At 45.3% G+C, this 18,655-nt stretch overlaps 1 protein-coding gene across 2 annotated transcripts in view; it reads left to right on the top strand.

Annotated features, from left to right (window-relative positions):
- The window catches only part of TOM1L1 (target of myb1 like 1 membrane trafficking protein), a 653,197-nt gene that overhangs the window by 612,745 nt on the left and 21,797 nt on the right, over positions 1-18,655 (top strand). For both annotated transcript variants that reach the window (XM_078654420.1, XM_078654421.1), the window contains 2 exons: positions 291-372; positions 13,996-14,070. In XM_078654420.1, coding sequence (XP_078510546.1) covers positions 291-372; positions 13,996-14,062 — 149 coding nt within the window. In that variant the 3' untranslated portion in view covers positions 14,063-14,070. The remainder of the gene's footprint in view (positions 1-290; positions 373-13,995; positions 14,071-18,655) is intronic.

Here is an 18,655-nt window from a genome sequence, read left to right as displayed (position 1 = left end):
CCCAGGCGGTGATTGCTAATTTATTACACGTTTGGAAAGTTATCAAGAAACAACTTTAAATTGCTATTTTAGCACACATTTGTACATTTCTCAAGAATCAACTATTTAATAATTCTGTTATGCGAGTTGTGGCATTGAGTAAAGATACCGCTGTTAGCACTGCTTGAAACTGCAAAAGGCCACGCGTTTTGGGTACCTTAATCCACGATTGCAAGCCGGTAGATGTCTGTGGCAATGCTAGGCCATGTGTGAACGCTTCACGACTCACCTTCCGCATTTTGCTCTTTCAGACACCATCAAAGAGAGTTCGCTGCCACCGAGCTACTACGAGCTAATAGAGTTCGATCCATTGGCGGACACCAGCCATTCAGAGTAAGTAGGCGCTGCAAAATGACAGACTGAAGCTTTGTCAGCCCTCGCTTTGCGCATGCGTAGATGATATTCACATCCCCTATTGGATGGATGCCAGTTTATGTCATACCGCGTATTGACCATTAAAAGAGGTCACTACGACAACCATACATAACTTTAAATGAAAATCTCGAACATTAATTATGTTTTGTAATAAGAGAATAATGGTTTCAAGGATGATGCATTTACTTATAGAAAATCAGTGTATGAAAGGATACTTTTTATTTGTAGTCATTAGCCATAGATTTAAGGCTTTGTATTTTACGTCCTTTCTCGCCTCGCTTTTGAATACACTGTTTTCATTTTAGAAGAGGGCAAAGGGGTCTTGTCCCATTTTACAGAAACCAGAGCGGACAAATATGTAGCATTTATGGAGCACGCATCCAGCCCACGCCACCGAATACTCAAAGCTTTGCCCGCAGCCTCGGCAATTGCTGTTCAGTCTCAGACGTTAAGGGTCAGAAGCAATTTTCTTGGGGTCATCCGCATTTCCTCCACAACAGTCATAAATGTGAATCTAGGATTCCTATTATGTGCAGCTTGGCAAACAACCCGTCCTCTAGAGAGTGCTGAGCAGGACAAAATGTGTTATTTGATTTTAAGCCTGTCCCCATTGAATAGTCTATCAAACAGCCCTAACAAACCGGAAAAGAATTTATATTAGCTTTAGGAGGGTGTGCAAGCTTTACTGCATGCACACAATGGTAAGTGTAATCAGATGTCACGGCTAATATACCATTGTGCCATATGTATGGGTTAAATACACAGCGACTGATCAGTCGATTCCTTATCCTAATAGGCACTTTTTAATAGCGTGGGTCTAATCAGTTCGTATGTATTTATTAGCTTTCTCTTTGGGGTTTCATCACCATCATGCCATCAAGGGGCTAAAGAAAACAGATATTATACGCAGAAGACTAAAACCTGAAGAACTATTAACACGATTTGACGATGTCCCCAAAACACTCCGAAATTGTGGTATGTATTGCTGCACTCAGAGTCGTTGAACGTCACGGGTGCCCAACCCCTGGGTTGTCCGTTCCAAGACCCATAATATATAGGACAATTTACACAAAGGTGAGAGAAGCACGCCATAAAGTGTAATAATCATTCAGTTAGTCCAGATAAAGGTGTTTTGACAAAGTTATTTTACTTTTGTCAAAAAGGATATGCAATTGCAGTTGAAATATGAGAAGACAAATTGCAGAGGAGATAATAGTATTTATTTCATTCTTGTGCTCGTAAGAATTATCACCTTGATCTGAACTCATTGAGTGACAATTACTCTTTGAGGTGTGCCTCCCTCAACTTTGTACGAATCACAAGATTTGGGGCCTTTTTTCTCGAATAATTGAAAGGAATTTAACAAATCACGTGTTTGTTGCAGCATACAGTAATCACGATTGTACTACAAAATAACTTTTACATGTGGAATAATGCAGTGAAATGGTACTTCAAGAAGTTTTCCCCTATTTAAAGGTGTGGAGTAAGCACCAGCCTATTCTTACTGGTAAGGCCTTCCCATTCTGTAATGTGGTAATGTGGTGCGCTGACAACATATTTGAATGCTCTCTAAATGAAGGCCAATGTTTCATAAACAAAAACAAAATAAGCAGCTGCACCCCGCCAGGCATTAGTTAATCTGGCCTAAAGGTGACTGTTGATCCTTGCCTAGAAAGTGTAAATACAATAACTACCAAGGAGGAGTTAATCAAAAAATAAAAAGTGTAAATACAAGCATCAACGAGACGCAGCAATGCTTGCTCTCACTGTGTCCAGATAGATGAGGTTGTGTCGCTTTTTTTGTTGCATTGTCTTCGGCTATGAAAGGGTTTCTTGACTTTGTAGTATTTTTGGAATTTGGCATCAATAGTTTTGAAAAGAAGACAACACAGATCGAGGTAAGCTTCTGAAGCAGATGGTTTTTTTTCAAGATCGTTACAATCACTCCAACCGGTTCTGCCCTGCCTGCCTTCCCTGGGCCAGCTCTCCAACGCCCCTTAATTTGAATTGCTACATTCTAAGAACCCTGGTTCACCTAGCAAAAGGCCAGGCACACACAGGAGTTTCTATTCTACATCTCTAACTACCACACACCTTCCCATCTTAACAAAACATAACATTAATGTCTTCTTTTCAAAACCACGTTCAAAATTCACATATGTACATCATTTTATAAAATCCTTATGACGGTTTGATGATGGTTCTTGCTCTTCTGCTCAGATCCTCATGATTTCCTCCACCCTTGCTGCACTCCGAACTCACTTCCTTATCTCCTTTCAACTCCACCATACTGGATTTTGCAACTCTGTTCCACTTCCATATGACCCTTGCAGTCTGATCCCTACCCAGTCTCCAATCCTAATACATCTATTAGCTTCACTTTCTTTCGATTGTCAAACTCTTCTTTTATTTTTCCCATTGTTTCTTCCACTGTTCACCTCCACTATGCCTCATAAACATTGTGTAGGTAGCTGGCTTTGTATATACTATACCAAAATGAGGTATAGAGTGCACAGAGGCCAGTGGAACCCCAAAAGAAGGCAGAGGTAAAACTGTAGACCAAGTCTCCTAGGTTATTTAGTCCGATAATGTCCCATTTATCAAATCCCTTATGGAACCAAAGGTATCCCAGTCTTTGCGATGACCATAGTGGCGTAGTTTTCGTGAAGGTGTCTTCCCACCCCAGGCGCTTATTTGCCTTGTGCCAGACTGCCACAGTGTGTACCAAAGGCCCCAGTTATCGGCCTTTTCTGGTTTTACTGTATAAGGCCCCCAAGTACCCCTCCCGGCCTGTTTGGTATTTTTCTAGGTGGAAGGCTGGATTTGTTGGGGATCTTTGGATCCAGTGATTAACTGCTACCAGTTGAGAGGCCCAATAAAGGTATAAATCTGGAAGGACGATCCCCCGTCATACCACCCCTTGGTGAGCTTCTGGAGGGCAATACCTGGTGTTTTCCCATCCCACAATAAGGTATGAAGTTCCCCTTCTATGGTGGTGAAATAATTGTCAGCTATGAGGAATGGGCAGTTTTGGAGTGCATATAAAAATCGAGGCAGTGCTAACATTTTAAGTAGCGCTGCTCTTCCCAGGAGGGATAGGGGCAGCGATCTCCAGTGTCTCACATCTTCTTGTAGCCTCTTGAGGGGGCCTAGAAGATTATAGTCGTAAAAACTGTTTAGGGTCAGTTGTAATAAATATGTCCAAGTATCCACGGGGTAAACGAGGCCGGGAGCCGTGGAGAACATATATCACTGATTTGGACCAGCTGATAGTATTAACGGAATATTTGCCAAAATTAGTGGTGACATTAAATAAGCTGTTGAGAGAGGCTCGGGAGGAAGCCAGGTATATGAGGATGTCATCTAATAAAGTGATATTTTGTCCTTTGTATCCTCACTCCACTTTAGTCCCTGTATGGAAACGTCCCGTCTTATCCAGTGGGCTAATGGCGCGAGGGTTAGGGCAAATAGCAAGGGGGATAGAGGACAACGTTGCCTGGTGCCTCCTCGCAGGACAAATGTGCGAGAAGTGTGATTATTCACCCTGACTTGACCCAGCAGATCTTTGTATAGCAGTGCTACACATTGTCTGAAACGGGGGCTGAAAACCAATCACGCCAAGACCTCTATTGAGTCGGACCCTATGGTGGCGTCTAGGGACAGAATACCCGCGTCTTCGCGGAGGTCGGGCTGTCTACCTAGGACATTATGAGCACGTCTAGTACTAAGAGCGGTATTACGGCCTGGTATAAATCCTGATTGGTCCTCATGGACCAAGGATGGGAGTATAGATGTAAGTTGGGATGCGAGTAATTTGGCCAGCACCTTGGCCTCTGAGCTAATCAGAGAGATGGGCCTATAGGAGCCACAGTTCTCTGCCGGTTTACCCGGTTTACGAATGAAGACTATAGAAGCCAGTCGTTGGTCTAAGGGAAGCATGCCATTTTCGCAACTTTCCTCATACATGTTTTTGAGGGGAGGAGCGATCTTGAGGGCCATCCCCTTAAGGAACTCAATGGGAACCCTGTTGGTCCCCATTGCTTTACTAGAGTTAACAGCGAAGATAGCTTTGCAGATTTTTTCTGCAGTAATATCAGCGTCTGGCTTCCCTGTCTGAGTCTGATACCGTTGGTAATGTCATTTCCTCCAGAAGTTGATGAGAATCTTCAGAGGAGGACACCGTCCTGGAGGTATACACAGCCTCCAGATAAGCAGCAAATGTCTCCGCTACCTCCTGAGGGTCCGTCACCCGCCTCCCATCTTCCCGTACGATTTCTGGAACCCATCGAGTCTCTTGATCACGTTTTTCTAGCCATGCCAGCATTTTGCCTGTCCGTTCCCCGAGTTCATAGACTCTGTGGCCCATTTGAAGTAGTCTGGCTTGGGCTTTTTCCCTTGCTAACGCTTTATATTCTAGTTGTTTGTTTTGGAGTTTGTGGGCAGTGGCTTCAGTGGGAGATGTGCTATGCTCCGTTTCAAGTAAAAGCAGATTGCTCTCCAGCCGGGTCAGTTGTTTGTTCTGGTTACGAATATTTCCAATTTTTAAAGCCAAGGCTCGACCTTTGATAACAACCTTATATGCTTCCCAGATGGTGCTAGCCGAGTCTACGGAGCCTGCATTTTCAGGGAAATAATGATCTGATGTTCGGCATGGTCTTCTTTGATATCTGGCACTGTGAGTAACCATGGATTGATAATGATAGGGCCTCGGACTATAAGTCTGTGAAAGGTGAGTTCAATCCTAAGGGGAGAGTGATCGGAGATACCCCTAGGGAGCCCTTGGGGATACTGGAAGAACCCTATGTCGGGTATGAAAGTAAAAAAGTAGTCAATGCGGTATATACTCATGTGTGCGTTGGAGTAGTGTGTAAAGAATGTGTGTCTGGGTTTAACGTTCGCCATATGTCTGTGAGTCTCAGTGCTCGGTCAAAATCTGCTAGGGAGGTGTTTCTCCTGGAAGAAGGTCTTTGGGGGGACTGTTCAACATGTCTTAATAGTCATGTTAAAGTCTCCGCCCAGAATGAGCGTACCCGGAGGGAGATCAACAAGAATGCTGCCTAGGTCTTTTAGTGCTGTATTGCCTAGGGCTTGTGGGAGATAGGCCGAAATTATATTCAGTTGTTTCCCTTCCCATATTGCCTCTAGGACAGCGAGCCGGCCCAGACATGAGTAGGTGTGAGGGCTAGGCTTTTCCGTATAAGGATGCCCGTACCTCTAGAGCCTGACGTGAAACCAGCATGTGCCACGAGTTGGTACCCCCATCTGTGGAGGGCCTTACAGCTGTTTCCCACCAAGTGGGTTTCTTGCAATAGTATCAGGTCTGGTGAGTGGTGTTTGAGGTATTGTAGGACTATCCCCCTTTTTATTTTGCTGCCTAGCCCATTAACATTCCACGTCAATACGGATAGATTAAAATCTGTAGAGTCTGCCACATCTATTAGTTACAACGAACAAATGTGGAGCCCTGTGCAAGTTGCGGCGACTCTGGCTGTGGACTGGGTGATAAAGATTGGTTTGTGGCCACGGTGTCGACCAGAGCCCAGTAATTCTAATGTTGCTGTTTGCCGACAATTGGTGTGTGTAGCTTCAAGAGTTAGAAATCCCCCATTTTCTGGTGTATTCTGTGCATGGTAAAGAAAACAAACTAAACCCCAACAGCCCTTCCCGACCCCCTTTTGATCCCCACCCAGCCCCCCCTGTCAGTGGAATTTAAACTGTCCACTCCCCAACAAGACAGAGTGCCTTTGGCCCACCCTCCCATTTGTGAGGTGCCCGGCTAACCACCTCCAACCCTCGCCATTAAACATAGTAATATTCGTATGTAAGTAGACAATCTTCGGTGCAGTCCAATCTTATATTAACGTTACTTGATGTTCTCAGGATGGTGAGGCGTATGGCAGGTTCCGCGAGTCCCACATCAAGGATGTGGTGCTCTCTTATACAGGATGCAGAAGACAGTGATATTAAAGTTGTGGATCTAGTTCACAGACATGCTGGGCTGCACAGCACAAGTCAATGTGGTTCAGGTGTGTCCTCCTCCGATTGCTTCTCTCTCATTTGCGGGGGAAGCCCGCTGGCTGTTGTTGGGGGCTCCATTGTTGCGACTGTCTGTATGTCTTCCCGCTCTCTTTGCCGCCCTTCGATCCAGTCCCACGCCTCCTTCGGGGGACAGGAAGCACCAGGTCTTATCTTCGGATTCCACCCGAAGTTTAGCAAGGGAAAAGCATGGAGTATTTGATGTTCTTGTCTCGGAGGGCTTTCTTTACCGCTGTAAAGCTGCGTCGTTGCGCTTGGACTTTGACAGTAAAGTCCGGGAAGAATGTGATGATGGCGTTGTCAACTTTCAATGGAGGTCCTGCAATTGCTGTCTGTAAAATGACGTCCCTATCTTGAAAATTGAAAACTCTTGCGATCAGGGGCCGCGGCGGAGCCCCGGCCCGGGCTTAGGGCATCCCCCAGGAACCCTATGAGCATGTTCTATGGAGAAGTAACTAGAGAGACGTTTAGGTTGAAGTTTGTTAAGGATTAGGTCCTCCACAAAGAGTTCAGCTGCCGGCCCTTCCATCCGTTTGGGTACTCCAAGGATGCGTATGTTGTTTCTCCGAGCCCTCCCTTCGTAATTGTCAAGGAGCTCCTCCATTCTTTTCTGTTGAGTCTGCAAATGGGCGACTTGGTCCTGGAGGGCAGAGGTGACGGTTAGGAGGGCGGCTGTAGTGGTCTCGACTTCCCTGACCCTGGAGTCCATTTTCTAGAAGTCTGCTCGGAGGAGGGTGACTTCAATGTTTACAGAGTCGATGCGTGTTTCCAGGGACGTCCGTACCCCAGCGATGGCCTCCATAATGTCTTCAAGGGTGAGGGTTTTAGTCGGTGGGTAAGTCTGTGAGGTTTTGGGATCCCCGCCCGATGCCATCTCGGTGTCTTCTCCCTGCTTTGTCCAGGCAAACTTCGGCAGCTGTTTTTGGGCCTGGTATTTGAGACCCTTGTTATTCGCCATGAGCAATGTGTCTCAGCTGTAGGTTTCTTTGGAGATCTCGCCTGTGCTCGCCACCGCCTGCTCAGATGAAAGGCTGCCCTCTGCCGGCCTGTCGGTTTTCCAGGTGGATCTATAGGGCCGGGTGACAATGGAGGTCAGGACGTAGTCAGGCCAGACCGGACAGTTCCCAATAGTGTTTTGGGCAGAATCTCAATCTGCACCAGCGATAGGTCCACAGATGGCGAGCTAGGCCCGAGTCAGTCTTATGATATGATGAGGTATATGGATGACCCCAGTCTTATGATATGATGAGGTATATGGATGACCCCAACAGGGAGTTCTAGAAGACCTTCGAGTATCAGGGGGGAAGTCAAATAGGCTGTGCCTCTGTTGTGGCCGTGGATCCGGTGTATGCCCCAGTCGTCGCGGCGGAGTATGGTAGAGGTCGCACCGATATGTACACAGGCCCGATGTTTTGTGTTTTGTGAGCGCTGGGCCGCCCCCACCTCTCCAGGGTCCGGCACCCCTCACCACTACCTGGGACAAAGCGGGTCTGGAGCAAGCTGCAGGCTTAGGCAAGGACACAACCTGAATAGCCTCCCCGGGGGGATCGATACTGAATGCGCATTGCTCAGATTGTCTGCTTGAGAATAGGGCGTATGACCGGGGCCTCAATTTCCCCTCTTCACGTCCGTGTGTGCACTTCACTCACTGTGAGCAGCGGAGACCGCGCCTTGCATCTTCTGTATCGTCACTGCTCCCAACCAGTTCCTCATCACCTCGGATTTTTAGAGGGCACAGCAGCCGTTCCTTCCCTGTGGCAGTCGCAAAGAGGGAACCCAGAGCCGGGGCCTCGAGTAGTCCAGCTCCGCAACTCAGGAGCTGCAGTCAGCCAGATGCGCCCTCAGTCGTTCCCCGGCGTTCTTTACATCTGATAGGTCTTCCCGGTATATCGCCTCCCGTAGCAAACCAGGAAGGCACTCCGGGAGGTAGCGGTCACCTCCGACGCCCTCTCCGGTCTTCAGGGCGACACAGCTGAGCTCAATGATTGGTGTTCCGATGCTATGTGTGCGACTGGTGTCGAGTCGCCATTTTGATCTGTCCGGGATGCTCTGAGTCGGATGAGTACTCTGGTGCTGAATGAGGCAGTTATCAGTCTGCAGTATCGCCTCCAAGCTAGATTGGCCTCGGGAGTGTTCCCCGGTGGTTCCAGGTAAATCTCCTTATCGTTGGACAGATTAATTGTCAGATTATTTGGCGAGGGCTGCGGAGCCGCTTTAGCAAGCATCCATTTCCTTCAGCCGCTAGCCACACCCCCTGCAAATGCTTCTTTAATTTGGGTGGCCACACGGCTAAAGTGGCAAACTCAACTGCACCCTCAGTGACTAGCCCTGCTTCAGTGTGAACCCTGATTTGCTCTGAGTATACTGTTGATTTCATCTGAAGTAGTAGCTGTAGGAAGCCTGGGTGGTTTCTTCTTAGGACAAGTAGCATCTTCAGTTAAGTGTCCCAACATCTTACAGTTGAAACACCAGGCCTTTATGGGATCAAAGTTCTTTCATTTGTATCTACCACTGGTCTGTGAAGAGTTTTAGGACCCACACCCCTGGGCAGGTCTTTGGAGCCCTTTTGAAGACTCTGTTTTTTTATCTTTGGGGTTCTCACCTCTTCCCCCTGTGGAGGTGTTGTAATCCCTTTCTTTTGGTCACCCCCAGTGGCTGTTTTTGTTACCCTAGTCTTGACCTAGTAGTCTGCCGTCTTTCCCAATTCTTGGGGAGAAATTAGACCTAGGTCTACCAAATGTTGAGCAATTACTCAAAAGATGTTCCTTCATAAACAGATTGTAAAGTCCATTGAAATCATGCACATTATTGCCAGTTAACAATCCATCTAGTGCTCTTAATTGAGTAGTGAACAAAGTCAATCCAGGACTGATTTTGGGTTTTGTGATCCTGCCTTAATCTAATTCTATATTCCTCCGTTGTGAGTCCAAAGCCCTCAATCAGAGTATTCTTCATGAGGTCATAAGACCCAGCATCTGCCCCAGTAAGGGTCAGGAGTTTGTTGCTGCAGTTACCAGTGAACAGTTCCCAATGGAGTGCCCACCAATGTGACTTCTTCACTTTTCTCATTTCACAAGCTCTCTCAAAAGCTGTGAATCATTTGGTGATGTCATCACCGTCTTCTTATTTGGGGCCAATCCCTTTGAAGGTTTTGGGATCATAAGATTGCTCTCTATCCTTATTTGGTATATTTCTGCCACCATTGATGGGAGCTAAGCCGATCTCTGCTCTCTCCTTTTCTAAAGCCAGTGGTCTGGTCTGGTTAGATCTATCCTTTTCGTCAACCTTACTAAATGGTTGATCTCCTCATTGAGGCTGTCCTAAATGTCCTCAGAAGCACCTGACCCACCTGTGTGGGCTCTAGGTGCTGAGAGGTGTATTTTTGGAGTCAGGGCCACTGGGGCAATTTTCTCCCTTAGAAGTAGGGGGGTAGGAAGGTATCTTCATCCCCACCATCTTCTTCCCCATGTGAGAGGTCTTCACCATTCTCAGAGGGATGATACTTAGCATACCCTGCCAACAGCTCCTGGAGCCTTTGTTTGCAGGGATGGGACCCAATGTTAATATTTTTAAGTTTACATAGAGACCTTAACTTCCTAAATTCTAAGTAAAGATAAGGGATGAGGTTGAGCTCCTCATCCCAGTTCTCTATGTCATTGTTGTTATCTTCACTAACAGCTGGGTTCTTGTTAAGAGACATTGTAAAAGAAAACTTCAAATCCCTCATACCTCTAACTAAAGTGAGCTTTTATTTTTCTAAAATTCTAAAGGGACTTAACCAAGGCCCTAACAAGACTTTTAGTAATTTAGAAATATTTGCCAATTAAAAAATTCAGAATTTCTAAAGACAATTTAGGAGTTCTGTTGTGTGATCAGGTGTTGATCGAGTCAGTCCAACAAATACAAAGTTGTATATCCCACCACTGATCCACCAATGTTGGAAGGTTGCTCTGTTTATACTATACCAAAATGAGGTGCAGTGTGCACAGAGTCCAGTGGAACCCCAAAGGTAGGCAGAGGTAGAAGTAGCTATCACCTTAATCTCTATTTGTGTACTGTGGGTGAACAGTAAGGCTTTATCAGAGGGTACTGTTAAGCATTTGTTGTACACACTCAGGCAAGAAATGATGTCACACACTCAAAGACTGAACTCAGACCAATTTGTTTGTATCAAAAATATTATTTCGTTATCTTAATTCTAGAACCAAGCCAAGCCTGGTGCAGGTAAATGAAATAATTCTTTGCAAAATCTGCTGAATGCAGGTTCATATGCAGTGGTTGAATTACAGGTAAGTCAACAGTTTAAAATTACTTTTTAGTTACATCCCCATGGCAATAGTGGCTTGTACATATGCCCCCTTGTTGGAAACTGGAAATGGCGCTTTTAGTGATTAAGTGCCCTGTGCAGGGAGTTCAAGAATCTGCGAGCATTTTACATGAACAGTTTTATGTGAACAGTATTTTTATTTGTCTGTAACAAAAAGTGACTGTATTTTTCAATTAATTAGCTGTATGTTTATACATCCCCACTTCAAGGCGGATCCATTTGTACAATTTATTCTGATTCAGAGTACCTGATTGTCTCCCTCAATTATAAAATAACTCATAAACTGTAATCAGGAATCTTTCCTCCAGCAAGTATTAAAATCGTAAACTGAAAGGAAAGGGAAATTGTTAAGGACTCATGAGTAGCACACCAGATGTCTTCTGTTACCTCTGTTGTTTAAAATCTATCTGTTCTTGCCTACTCTAAATGTATTAGCATCAGGTCCTCCTCATCTTCTCCATACTTGGTAACCATCTCCATGGAAAAAGTGGTGGGAGTCCAGGCAAATAACAACAAGTACCTGTGCTATCAACAGATGGAAGAAATTATCTTTGACTGATTAGAGTCAAAGCTGTTATTGGGTGGACATTGAAATTGTCTTAATCATTTGTTCTTTGGACATCACAATTCCCAAGACAGAAAGACGGCAATGAGGAACGATATTACAAGCAGACATTGTATTTGGAAACTCAAGTGTATGAGCCTTTAAAGGGCAACAAATTTCAGTGCTGGGAAAAACCAATCTTAATAAATCAAATCAATCATTGAGTGGAATTTAATCTACACCAATCGCCTCTAAAGCTCTTTGAGAGCCTACATAGACCTCCAACCTAGGAGCATAGACTGTGCCTTAATGTGAAAGAGTGCAATCACATGAAAACATCCCTATAAGCACTCTATGTAGTAACTCCAACACCAGATTTAAAGTATGCAACAAGAAAAAGACCAAATGAAGCAATTGTGCCCAAGAACTATGCACCACATGAATATCAGCATGGAATCTCCAATAGACAAGCACACACCAACCATTTTCCAATCATTATTCAAGTAAATGTACTGCTATGTTCCCAACCCAACACACTTTAATACCACATTAACAAGCCTGAAAGCAACCTCACTTCAGAAAATCTGCTTCTATTATATTTCTATCTTTTAACTTAAACATGTGATTTGAAGATTACTCATTAGTGTATGTTTGTATTGGTTGGATTTCTATGCAATCTACATAACCTTTCCTTGGGCACTTGTCAATGTAGGCTACCAAAGGTGGTTTTACTTATTTTTACTTCTGTGAACCAGACGTCTAGGCATGTCATAATAATGCATTTTGTACCATATGTCACTTCAGATGTAATTACATCTCTCCTATTCTCAAGACGTGTTCCTTTGCCAATCTATCTATGCTCAGGAAGATGCGGCAAACCCTGGCCTGTGTCCAGTGTGGTCTACTGGGAATAATAAGTTTGGATGTCTTACTTTCCCTTTCTCTATCTCTCTCACACTCTCCCCTCCTTATTTTTGGGTCATAGGGCAATTGCATTTCATGTGGAACATAATGGTATGTGCATTATGACTACAGGGAAGTTAGGTGGGTTTCTGGGATATTTTCAGCAATTTGCCAGTATTGCACATATACCTTTACCCTCTTCAGCACTAGAGGAGGGACAGTTTCCTTGATTTGTTGGCTTTGGCTAGGAGAACCATCATTAGACTCTTTCAGAGTAATGGAGATATTGGAGAAATGCTGACTACCATCCTGCAAAGAAGCGCAAACTGGTTTCCTCAGGGAAAAAAGTGGAGTGTGTAACCACGAAGGAGGAAAAGAAAGCAGAGGCGTGTGAGCTCTGGGTGACAATGCATGGCCTCTCGGACGTGTGTTTACAATTTTCTGCTCTTTAGAGTCTTTAGACTCCAACTGCCTCAAGTTTAACAGATAAGACTGAGGAGGTAGTCTTTAGAAAAGAAAGCCTCGCCTTAGGACTTCACCTGGTGGCCCTCAGACCTTGGACGCACCCCCATGCTCTGCTTGAAAGCAAGACACCTCAGAATTATGATAGACAACAAACTGGACATGATTGTCCAAGTCAATGCTGTGGTCCCAGCTTGCTTCAACACACTAAGTATGCTGAAGAAAAACTTGAAGTGGCTACCTGACAACACCAGGAAAATGACCACCAAAGCCCTCATCACCAGCAGACTAGGCTATGGAAACAATGTGTATGCAGGGATTACCAACCAGCTCACAAGAAGACTGACGACCATCTAAAACTCAGCAGCCAGACTTGTCCTCAACCTTCCACACCTTAGGCAACTCCACTGGGTTTTGATACGTGTGCATGCACACTTTAAACGTCTCACCCCCACCTACAAGCACTCCATTACACTGGTCCTGCCTACCTGAACATCTGCATTCACTTCAACCTACCTTCCAGACACCTCCACTCTTCAGATCTCTTACTAGCCCACACCTAACACACACAAAGGCGAAGCAGGGGATGCGCCTTCTTGCACCTGACCGCTAAAGCCTGGAACGGCATTCAACAACACATCAGAGCCTCCTCCTCTCCTATTGACTTTTGCAAGAAGCTAAATACCTGGTTTTTGAGTAAGCCCCTAGGGCTGACCTGACAAACCAGTTACAAAGCACATTAATACCCTCACATGTGATTAGTATGCTATGAAAACACTGATCAATAAGAAACAGAGCCAAAAAGTGTGGCAACAAAGAGTAGCAAATAAAGAGCCAATATACCTTTCAATCTACAGATGATTTATCTAACATCATTTATATAGCTAAAATAAGTCATATGCACCACAAGTGTTACAAGTAGACTTGAAAAGTTCAAGATTTGATTGACTGGTTGATTCGTTGATTGATAGAGTGTTTTACAGTTCATCTCACTATATCAGCACTGGTCTAGAACCATAATGTTCAAATCTGTTGGCATGAAACATGATCAAGTTAACACTTAATCCCCATGCATTTCTGGATACACTGATAGAAACACTATTAATAACATCCTACAATTTTATAGTGATCATCTACCCGTTAAATTTAGCACACTTATTATTTACAGTGACACGATACAGATAACATTTGCTGGCAGTTGTGTCTAATTTTTAGACTCTCAAAGAGACAGAATGGTTCTGTGATGATTACGGACAAAGCAAAGTAAAGTTTTGTAATATTTAATATCTAATTCTGTTTTCTGTTTTAGAGCAATTTATGAAGAGATTGACAAGTACCTCTTTAAGACAGAAGTCAAACAAAACACGGAATGCTAAAAGAACAGGTAAAGTATTTTTGCTGCAGATCAGAATACAAAAATCTCCTCTGTTTCACCAATATGCTTTCTTTTAAGATTGGTGGTTGTCCCTGCTAAACCTCCTTAAATGGAAGTGCATGTCCTTCTGCATCATGGTACTGGAAAGCTTTGATAGTGCTGAAACAAACAGGAATGAAGTTGATACTTGTTAGACCTGTCAGCCTTAGGGTGGTCTCCCCCCCCCCCAACTTTTAGTCTTCCTTCTCCATTTTTCTGACCTAGTTTTTGCTGGCCTTAAGGTCAAAATGCGCTAAAGTGCATGTGATCCCTCCTCTAAAACAAAGTAATATTGGCTCATACCCAACTGGCATATTAATTTTGCCTATACGTCCCTAGTACAGTGCAGTACATGTCCCCAGGGTCTGTAAATTAAATGCTACTAGTGGGCCTGCCCACTAAAGTATTACGAAAAGAACAGACGTGGGTTTCCTGCTCACTGTGTCACAGGAACTAAGCTGTACCTAGCCCATAACTAGGGAGAAAGCAGTCCTGGGTTGCTTGCGTTCCAGTTCAATGAGGACCTGCAGTTTATGCAGGACTGTTCGGATTGGAGCAGGGTCAAGACTGATTTGCATTTAGCTAGGTCCAAACTGAGATGACATGGGTTTCAAAATAACCGTGGAGTAGGATGCAGCCTGAGTAATTACCAGTGGCTGAGATAATTTCAAGCATTCCATCCATCACATTTTTGTATACTAGTGAGCCTGGGGGCCTGCAGCACTAATTGTGTGACCCACTTAAGTGAAATGAAATGAAATTAAATACCAGCATTTGTTAAGCTCAAAGCTACCTCCGGAAAGGTGTCCCGGCACTAGGGGTCGTCGGGAAGATTAAGCGAGCTTGCCCAGAGTCACATGGTGCTGGGCTAACCTGCCGCCGGCACCGGGGATCAAACTGTGAACTCCGTGGTCGAGAGTCAGGCACCCTGGCCGCTGCACCACACCTCTTCCACTCCTTTAAACATGTCTCAGGCCTGCCATTGCAAAGCCTGTGTGTGCAGTTTAAATTGCCATTTGACCTGTTAAAATATACAATTTGCCTGGCCCAATCCTTCTTTTTGAATACATACAAGTCACCCCTAGGGTAGGACCTGGACAGCCCAGGGGACAGGGTGCAATGCATTAAAAAAGCAGGACGTTTACTTTTAAGTTTTATAAGTCCTGATAGTGAAACCCCTTAAATCAGTTTTTCACTACTGCAAGGTCTGTCTCTCCCACAGGATAACCTTGGGATTACCTTATACGGTATTTTATAAGTGTAATTTTCAAATAGGAAGATATAATTGGTCCAAATTTGGTGCCTCTGGAATCCTAATTTAAAATCCTAACTTACTGGGTTCTGAAGTCGGATTTTAAATTACAATTCTGAAAATGCCACTTTTAGAAAGTTGTACAAAAGGGGTTGGTGATGGACGGAGCATCTGAACCAATCAAACACTCACACCCAGTCAACAGATCTGGGTTTAATCCATCACCGTTCTTTACCCCACTCTGCCACCTCAGTTGAGACATGGCCATATGCAAATCAGTCTGACCCTGTGCCTCATGGGAACAGTCCAGGCTGAAGACGGCTGAAATGCCAGAAACCGGTCCTCCGAAGCTTGTTTCCGCTTTGTTCGCTATAAGTTGGCAGGGTATGCTCAGACGTGAGTCCCTTGCTCACTTTGCCACTGGATTCAAGCAAGCCGGGCTCAAAACGGCTGAATTGCCAGAAACCGGTCCTCGAAAGTGTGTTTCCGGTCCAGGAAAGGCATGGCTTGGCAGTTCGAGCTGGACTGTTTCCATGAGGCACAGGGTCAGACTGATTTGCATATGGCCATGTCTGAACTAGGGTGGCAGAGTGGGCTAAAGAACGGTGATGGATTAAACCCAGATCTGTTGACTGGGTGTGAGTGTTTTATTGGTTCAGATGCTCCGTCCATCACCACCCCCTTTTGTACCACTTTAAGAAAGTTGGCATTTTCTTGCCTTAGAAAATTGGTGCCTGCAGTCTGTCTCTGGTTACATGAAAGGGTGTACTTGGCTGTTGGTCTTTTGTGCATTCCTCCTAGACAGCCACACAGAGTGGGAGCTTAGGTGTGACTGGTTGGGCCATCACTGGCAGGATGAGAGGGAGGAGCTGGACACAGCCTCACACCTGAATAGGCTTTGTCCTGTCCACACAAAGAGCCTAACAACCATGCATTTCAGCCAATTTGGAGCCAGGGCAAATGAGGTATGGAATTCCATGCACTTTAAAGATACTGTCTAGAAACTTGTCCTACCTTCTAGAACCAGGGCCAGGGTAAAATAGAAGAACCTCAGACACCAATTCTTCAGTACACAACTGGACCTGTGGATACTCTACTAGGAAGAAGGACTACTGTGCTGCTGAAGAACTGCCGCTATGATGAACTCCTGCTTTGCCGTGCTCACCTGTGCCTGCTGCCCTCTTGTCTGGGTGAGAAGGACTGGACCTGCATCTCTTAAATCCAGAACACAGAGTGGCTCCCAGGGCTAGTTGGCTGGCCTCCTTATCTGATTCCACATGGACATAATAGGCTTCCAGCAACCTTACACCTTGCATCCGTGAGTCTACCCTTCTTAGTGATTCCACCCCAGTCTTGGTTCTAAGGGTCTTGTCAGTTGAACCAACGTATCTTCTCTTATGAGCAGCGCATCCCCGAGCAGAACCGAACCACCTCCTCTGCTGAGCTGAACCTAACTGAGCAGACCCTACACATTGTCACTGCTGTGTGGATTGGTTCCATTGAAAAGACCCACAATGTCTCAGCAGCCCTCGGATCCAACATATCGCACTGACAGGGCTTCACTTCCACACCCCTGGTACCTGCATCTCTTGTTGATGGCAGCCTTAGCGATGACTCTGGACTCCGCATCAGCCTAGCTGCTCTTCGGAACTGACGCATCACCACCTGCTGCCACATCCCTGATGCCTGACTTCACATCGCAAGCCCCATTGATGGGATCCTCAGTGACACCCCAACAGGAACTCGCACTGCAGCCTCGCCACATCTTGGAACTGATGCATCGCTTTGGCTGTGTGGTGCATCTTCGATGCATATCCGCACAACATTCCACAACCAGAATTTAAGATTTTCTGTTCAGCGGGCCTAACTGGGTCCCTGTATTTGGCCTGTGCTCCATCACGTTTGGCCTGAAGTTGTGACTTTGTCCTGGTCCTGCAGGACCAGATATCTCCAGTTGGCGATTTGTGCTTTTTGGTGCTATTTTCACTAAAACCTTTACCATTTAATATCTCCGGCTCTAATAATTGCATTTTTGTCATTCTGGTCTTGCTTTATTAGAAATTACTCTATTTGTCTAAATCTGTTGTGGGATCCCATTGTGGTGTGTTTAAACTGTTGTACTGTTTGAATTGTTGCACAAATACTTTAAAGATTGCCTCTGAGTTAAACCTGACTACTCTGTGCCAAGCTACTAAGGGGGTGAGCACAGGTTAATTTGGGGTTTGATTGTGCCTTACCCTGACAAGGATTGTGGTTGCTGTTAATCTTATATTTTGCAATTTGTAATCATTTAATGCATTTAGGGGCAGATTTACAAGCCCCTTGCGTCATTGCTGTTGCGTCACTCTTTGTGACGCAGCGGCAGTGTAAAAATGCGGCCCATTTACAACGTGACGCATCTAGGGAGATGCGTCACGTTGTAAAGCCCTGCGTCACATTATACCTGCATTAGGTATAATATATGCTGGGTGGGCGTTCCAACGCAAACAGCCTCTTAGAGTGACGCAGTGAAATCTACAAGATTTCACTGTGCCACTTCTAGGGTGCCACTGCGTCAAATTCTTACGCCTGCTTGAAGCAGGCGTAAGGAGTGATGCAGCACAATGAGGATAGCCATCCCAGTGCATTGCTGGAGCTGCGTCGTGCTTGCGACACAACTCCAGCAATGTGTGATTTTTGCATCAACAGATGCTTCAGAATTTCTGACGCTTCTGTCAATCCATTTGCCATGGTGCACCGTATAATAAATATGGCGCATGAATAGAGCGCAAGGTTTTCTCAGGGTGGCGCAGGAAAAGTGACGCTTCATTACAGATGCGTCACTTTCTTGTAAATCTGCCCCTTAGTGACAACCAAGTGGTACAAAAGGGGGTGGTGATGGTCAGAGCATCTGAACTAATCAAACACTCCCACCCAGTCAACAGATCTGGGTTTAATCCATCACTGTTCTTTAGCCCACTCTGCCACCCCAGTTCAGACATGGCCATATGCAAATCAGTCTGACCCTGTGCCTCATGGGAACAGTCCAGCCCGAACTGCCAAGCCATGCCTTCCCTGGACTGGAAACGAGCTTCCGAGGACTGGTTTCTGGCATTGCATTCGTCTTCAGCCCGGCTTGCTTGAATCCAGTGGCAAAGTGAGCAAGGGACTCACGTCTGAGCATTCCCTGCCTACTTATGGCAAACAAAGTGGTACAAAAGGGGGTGGTGATGGACGGAGCATCTGAACCAATCAAACACTCACACCCAGTCAACAGATCTGGGTTTAGTCCATTACCGTTCTTTAGCCCACTCTGCCACCCCA

This window comes from Lissotriton helveticus, chromosome 7, assembly GCF_964261635.1.
Source record: "Lissotriton helveticus chromosome 7, aLisHel1.1, whole genome shotgun sequence".
Classification (NCBI taxonomy): domain Eukaryota; kingdom Metazoa; phylum Chordata; class Amphibia; order Caudata; family Salamandridae; genus Lissotriton; species Lissotriton helveticus.
Note: the sequence above shows the minus strand (reverse complement) of the source record. Positions and strands in the feature narration are given on the sequence as shown.